The sequence below is a fragment of the Belonocnema kinseyi genome, chromosome 7, assembly GCF_010883055.1.
Source record: "Belonocnema kinseyi isolate 2016_QV_RU_SX_M_011 chromosome 7, B_treatae_v1, whole genome shotgun sequence".
NCBI classification, from domain to species: domain Eukaryota; kingdom Metazoa; phylum Arthropoda; class Insecta; order Hymenoptera; family Cynipidae; genus Belonocnema; species Belonocnema kinseyi.
In genome coordinates this window covers 45,403,184-45,409,316 of record NC_046663.1, presented here as the reverse complement: position 1 = coordinate 45,409,316, position 6,133 = coordinate 45,403,184, and the positions used below count along the sequence as shown (strand labels likewise).

The 6,133-nt window shown below is 26.7% G+C and overlaps 1 protein-coding gene across 3 annotated transcripts in view; it reads right to left on the bottom strand.

Moving 5' to 3' along the window:
- LOC117176283 (tryptophan 5-hydroxylase 1) overlaps positions 1-5,518 on the bottom strand; it is a 27,161-nt gene extending 21,643 nt beyond the window's left edge. The window contains exons 1-4 of one of the 3 annotated variants that reach the window (XM_033366465.1): positions 5,419-5,517; positions 2,542-2,562; positions 2,364-2,462; positions 566-779 (exon numbers count right to left, since the gene is read on the bottom strand). In XM_033366465.1, the coding sequence (XP_033222356.1) occupies positions 566-779; positions 2,364-2,462; positions 2,542-2,562; positions 5,419-5,517 (433 nt within the window). Of the gene's footprint in view, positions 1-565; positions 780-2,363; positions 2,463-2,541; positions 2,563-5,414 lie in introns of all 3 variants that reach the window. The other 2 variants (XM_033366464.1, XM_033366467.1) reach the window with 2 other exon arrangements.
- Positions 5,519-6,133: the final 615 nt, after the last annotated feature.

Below are 6,133 nucleotides of genomic sequence, written 5' to 3'. Positions count from 1 at the left end.
ACGACAGAACGAAAAACTACTAAACTTCAGGGTTCAATTTTATAGTAAATTTTCGTTTTGTCATTAGGTTCTCCCCAAAAGCAGAACTGAGCAGATTCTTACTATGCTTGTTACTGGAAATTCTGGAGGAAGAAGATCTGCTCGGTTCTCTTTTTAGGTGAACCTAACGACCGATCGAAAAACTACCAAACTTCAGGATCCAATCTCATAGTAGTTTTTAGTTTTGTTCTTAGGTTTGCCTAAAAGCAAAACCGAGCAGATTCTTACCATGCTTAATACCGGTTATGCTGGAGGAATACTCTCTTCTGCTTTTGGGCGAACCCAACGACAAAACGAAAAAATACCAATCTTCAGGATCCAATTTTGTAGTAGTTTTTCTTTTTTTCATTAGGTTTCCCCCAAAAGTAGAAAAAAGCCCAACAACAAACCCAGAAAAATGTTATGAACTCCAATTTACAGATGATTTCAAGAGACCTTAAACCCTTTGGATAGAATTTTCTTTCACAAGTCAATTTTGAAGATTTTATCTGATTAGAAATTAGAAATTTATTTGCAGGGAGCTCACCAAAACTAGGGGCTGCAGAAAGCATAGGAGCACGGGGAACGGAGCTAACTTCTTCAAATTGAGAGAGATTGATGGCCGCTACTTCACGGCTCAACATTCTCGTCAATTGTTGCATTTTTTTTGAGTCACATTCTACATCTACCAAAATTTCATATTCGGATCCTCGTCTCACTGACTTTCTCGATTCAATGTGCACGACATTCACGCCTAAATCCTTTCAAAAAGTACAAAAATTCATCAAGAATTATTTATTGGTTTGGGGTCATCCATATATTACCAAAATCATCAAAAATTCAAAAGCAAAATGAATATTTCGAAATAAAGAAGCTATTGAAACATTTTCCAAACGTTTCAAAAGAATAAAAAGTGATCTCAAGATTACTAGAAAAATTGCAAATGATTTTTTATTTTGAAAAATAAAAAAGAAAAGGTTTCCAAAATTTCAAAAAGGAACCTGGAAGATCCTAAGGCGATTTTTTAAAGTAAGCATAGATGTTTGGAGGTTTCCAAAAATTTTGATTTTTAAAAATTTTGAAAGATTACAAAAGAATCAACAAAGTTCTCTTGAAATTAATAGGAAAATTTTTAATGATTTTTGTTTGGAAAAATTTATTCAAGAGGATATTAAAAAAAAATTCCAAAATTGTTAAAAAAGAATTTCCAAGATTTTAAGGCAATTTTATTAATTTCGCAGCATTCAAACATTTTTTGGAATATGCGAATCATTTTTAAGATATTTGGAAATATAGAAACAATTTCAAAAATTATTTTAAATTAAAAAATATTTCGAAAAATTAAAGACAAAATAGACCTTTCTGAAGGTTTCAAAATAAAATTTTGAACCCTTTTAAGATTTTTGAAAGGTTTCAAGATATTAAATAAACTTTCTTAAGATTCCTGGCTAAGTTTTTAATGATTTTTTATTTGGAAAAATTTATTTTTAAAGAAAAGTTAAAAATATTTCAAAACAAACTATTAATCAATCAAACTGATAATACTTTTCTAAAACCTAATTTATGCTGAAATTTAAGTGCTCAAAAATGTCATCAAATAAATAGTGATTTGAAAATTTTTGTTTAAATTAAAAATAATTTGTTCTCTTCAGTTAAAAAAACGACACGCGTGAGTGGTGCGCAATTAACCATACTTGTTTTTTAAATTTGAAATCAGTGATCTATTAATAAAATGCAAAAAATTGCAATATCAAATAATTTAATATAATCTAAAGAGTAGAAATAATTCCAGTAAATTCCGTGCAAAAACTGTACACATAAAAAATTGTCAATAATTTTTGCAATCATAGAAAACTTTGTATTTATAGGATAAAAATCATGTTAATCAAAGTTAGGTAGGGTCTCAAACTCGTACAAAAAAACGTTGCGCAATATATGGACGATCCCTTCAAATTTTTTTTTTCATAAATGAGGGGTTTTTTACTAGATAACTACCTTAAGAATTTTATTACGTATTTATTTAAAGTCCTTAAATAATGTAGTTAAATTTGTTGCAATTTATACAAATCTTCTGGAATTCGTTAAAGCCTATTAATATTATTGAAAATAATTTTAATATCATTAAAATATATTTAATCTTCTAAATATTTAAGTATCTCTGAAATTCTATCGATATATTTTGGCACCAGTAGACAATGTGTAAATTCTGAGAAATCCTTTAAAAATCTAAAAAGTTAATCGCTTCTTCGCTCTTTAAAAGTGAACTGAAGATAATTTCTCTAAAGTTAATTATATAAAATTTAAAAATATATTATAATATTAAATTTATAAAGTATGTTACTAACTTGAAAGACCTGCAAAGCACGAGCTAAGCCTCCAACTTGATTCTTCAGAGAGAAGACAACAGAATTCTTGTTATCTCCACCTTTTTCCACGTGAGTAATCTGCTCGATGAACAATAACATTATTTTTTTAATATCATACATTATTTTTTATTAAAAGAAACAGCAAATCTATAATAACTTGTGCAGTGATCTGTATTTGCTTTTTAAACGGAACTAGTTATTATTGTTACATCATGCAAAAGTAACTAGTTATCGTTATCGCTACTGTATCAAAATGTAACTTTTTTAAGTTACTTTTTTAAAAAAAAGTAAACATTAATTATACATTGATGTATTCATATTTTTCTTTCTAAACGTGTTTCTTTAGAATTACTTAATTATGACTTCCACTTCCGTTAGATTTACAAAAACTAAGCCCAACAGAAAGTGTTTTAGAAGACTTTGCATTTTTAACCAAATACATGAATTTACAATAAATAGTTGAATATTGAATAAATATTTTAATTTTCAAGTAAAAAGATCAATTTTCAATAAATAGTTTAATTTTCAATTAAAAAGATCAATTTTTAATCAAGTAATTAAATGTTTAACCAACATTGAAATAGTTGAAATTTAACTTGAATGATTAATTAATAAAATCGAATTCCCAACAAAATAGTTCAATTTTCAACAAAAAAGATGAATTTCCAACCAAAAGACGAATATTCAAGAAAATACACTAACGTTCTACCAAATAGTTGAATTTTTATCTAAATAAGAAAAATAACTAAATAGTTTAAAGTTCAGGTAAAAAAATTAATATAAAATAAATTTAAATTAATTACAATTTTTTAATATAATTAAGAATCAATAACCAAGATGGAAAAATTTTCAACGAAAAATGGAATAGTTAAATATCCAGTTAAAAAAAAATTTAAAAAAACGAATTTTTAACAAAATATTAAATTTTTAAACCAAACAGTTCAATTTTTAACAAAATAGTTCAATTTTCATTGAAAAACTCATTTTTACCGAAAAAAAAGAATTTTCATCAAAGTAGTTTAGTTTTTAATCAAACAGATGAATTTTCAACTAAAATGTCGAATCAAGTAAAAAAATTAGTTTTCAAACAAGGAGATTAATTGTATTGTCGATCAAATAGTTGAATTTTCTACTTAATAAGGAAAACTTTTAAACCAAATAGTGGAAGTTTTATCCAAAAAATATAATTTTTCAATCGAAAATGGAATAATTAAAATTTCAGTTAAAAAATTAATTTTCAGCAACAAAAAAACGAAGTTTAAACAAAATAGTTGAATTTTTGATTGAATAGTTCATTTTTAAACCGCAAAGATGAATTTTTTACTAAACAGTTAATTTTTGTTAACCAAATAGTTTAATTTTTAACATGTGAAGCTGCTAGTTTCGAAAAATAGTAACATTTTTAACTAAAGAAGTTAATTTTCAGTCCACCAAGATTAATTTTGTACCAAAAAAATTAATCTTCAACCAAACACATGAATTATCAAATAAAAAAGATCAATTTCAATCACAAGTGGTATACCTACATTTTTCAGGGGAAAAAATTAATTTAAAAAATATATAAAAAGCAAAGAAGTTAAATTTTCAACCAAAAACAAGAATTTTCAGCAAAGGAGTTCAACTTTGAACCAAGTTATTTGAAATTTAACAAAATAGTTGAATTTTAAACTAAAAAAATAGAATTTTACCTTAATAGTTCAATTTTTAGCGATAGATTTGAACTTTCAACTAAGAAGGACAATATTTTATCAAAAAAGACGAATTTTCAACAAAATTCATGAATTTCAATCTAAATAAGATTCGCAACGAAAAAAGTAATAGCTGACATGGCAATAAAAAACTCTTTTAACTTAAAATAAAAAAGTTGATTTCAATCAAAAAACGAATTTTCAACTAAAAAAAAGTTACTTTTGAACAAAATAGTTCAATTTTCAACGTATGAGATGAAGTTTCAAGTAAGAAGATTACGTTTTTAATCTAGCAAAGAGGAATTTCCAAAAATGCAATTATTAGATTAAAGATTCCTTTCCATAGTTAAAGATTCACAATTTTAGTTGAAAATGCAATTATTTTGGTAGAAAACACATGTTTTTGGGTTAAAAATTAATTTTTCTGAATAAAAATTCATCTTTTTTAGAAAAAAATTCATTTATTTTGTTAAAAATGTGAATTTTGGGTTGAAAATTCAACTTTTCGATGAAATTCCTATTTCGGGGTTTAAAACTTAATTATTTTGCGGGCAACTTGCCATTTAAAAATTAAAAATTCAACATTTAAGATAAAACTTTGATTTCTTTATAGATTAAAATTTTTTTGTAACATGTTGCATAACATTGTTTTAAATAATCAAATAAAGATTATAGTAGAACGATTTTTTAAACATTATTTTTTGACACAATATATTTTTAACGGCAATAAAAATATTAGTTACACTTTAATTACAATTTTAACATAGAATATTTTTGAATCTTTTAACATTCATATTTCTTACAATTATTATTATTTTATGGAAAGAATTGTTTTCTTTTGGATGAAAAATATCTGAAAATGTCGAAATATCGCGATTTCCTATTTTGATTTTCTCGAAGCACAATCATTGTTTTCGATCAAAAAATTGTAATTCTCATTAAGCATCCCTATATCTCGGGAGCAGGTTTTTGTTTTCGTAAAAAATTGAAAATTCATTTGTTTGTCGCAATTCAAAGCGGATTTTGAAAACCATGAGAAATGTGAAAGTATTTCGTCGATTTTCTCGGAATTAGCTAACTTTTTTACATAATTTTATTTTATTTTCAAATTAAAATTTTAATTTTTATCTCAATCCGAAATCAAGCCTAGACTAATTTTAGGCTATTGTCACTTTAAGATTGTCAACTTCGACATCCATTTCCTCGAACCTGGATAACTCTTTTGACCTCATTTTTCTGACCGCAATTCAGCAAAATTTCTGCTTGGGGCCGGACACTTAATTTATCTTTAAATAGTGATTTCGATTTTGCAAAAGATTTTTTCGTTCTGTAATGTTTCAACTCACGTTTCGCTGTTTATTTATCGGACTTCCCTCTTTGATTGTCCATTCCTCGCCTCTTCTATACAACCACATTCCAAGAAGTCCTTTGCCTGACCCACTCATTTTATAAATTTCAAAACACTTGTCACGAAAAAAAGTCAGAGAAAATAAGTTTCAAATTTTGAATATGATCCCGAATTTCGTGAGGGTGGTAAAAATTTAGAAGAGGATTTATATAAATTCTCAAAGGAACCACTTGTTCAACCACTTGTTGTGAGGACGTACTTAACAATGCACTTTCCCAGATGGTTTCTAGCGCTTTAAGCTTTCAACCCCTCTACTGGGGTTGGCTTCTTGAATGAAAATCTCGAGCCGATTGGCCAGAGCCGAAGGGGTACCAACTTCCTATTGGCGCTCAGTACATCTTCTTGTTTTAGTTCCTCCCTCTTCATTATTTTCAGTAGACTACTCTGTACTTCACCTGCTTACAACGGATACTGAATATTCTTTGACGTCACTAAAACTACCCTCGCCTCGATCGCGTGGGTGAAAGAAGTATCCGCAAGCAATGAAGGAATTATGTTTTTATCACTTTACAATTGGATTGTTTGGTATTCTTAAATATATTTGTTTCCTGATTAAATTATAATAGCACGAACAATTAAATATAATTACTGGAGGAATTTTTTGAAAAATCAGTTTGAAATTTGTTTCAAAGTTTCAAGTAAATAATATTTAA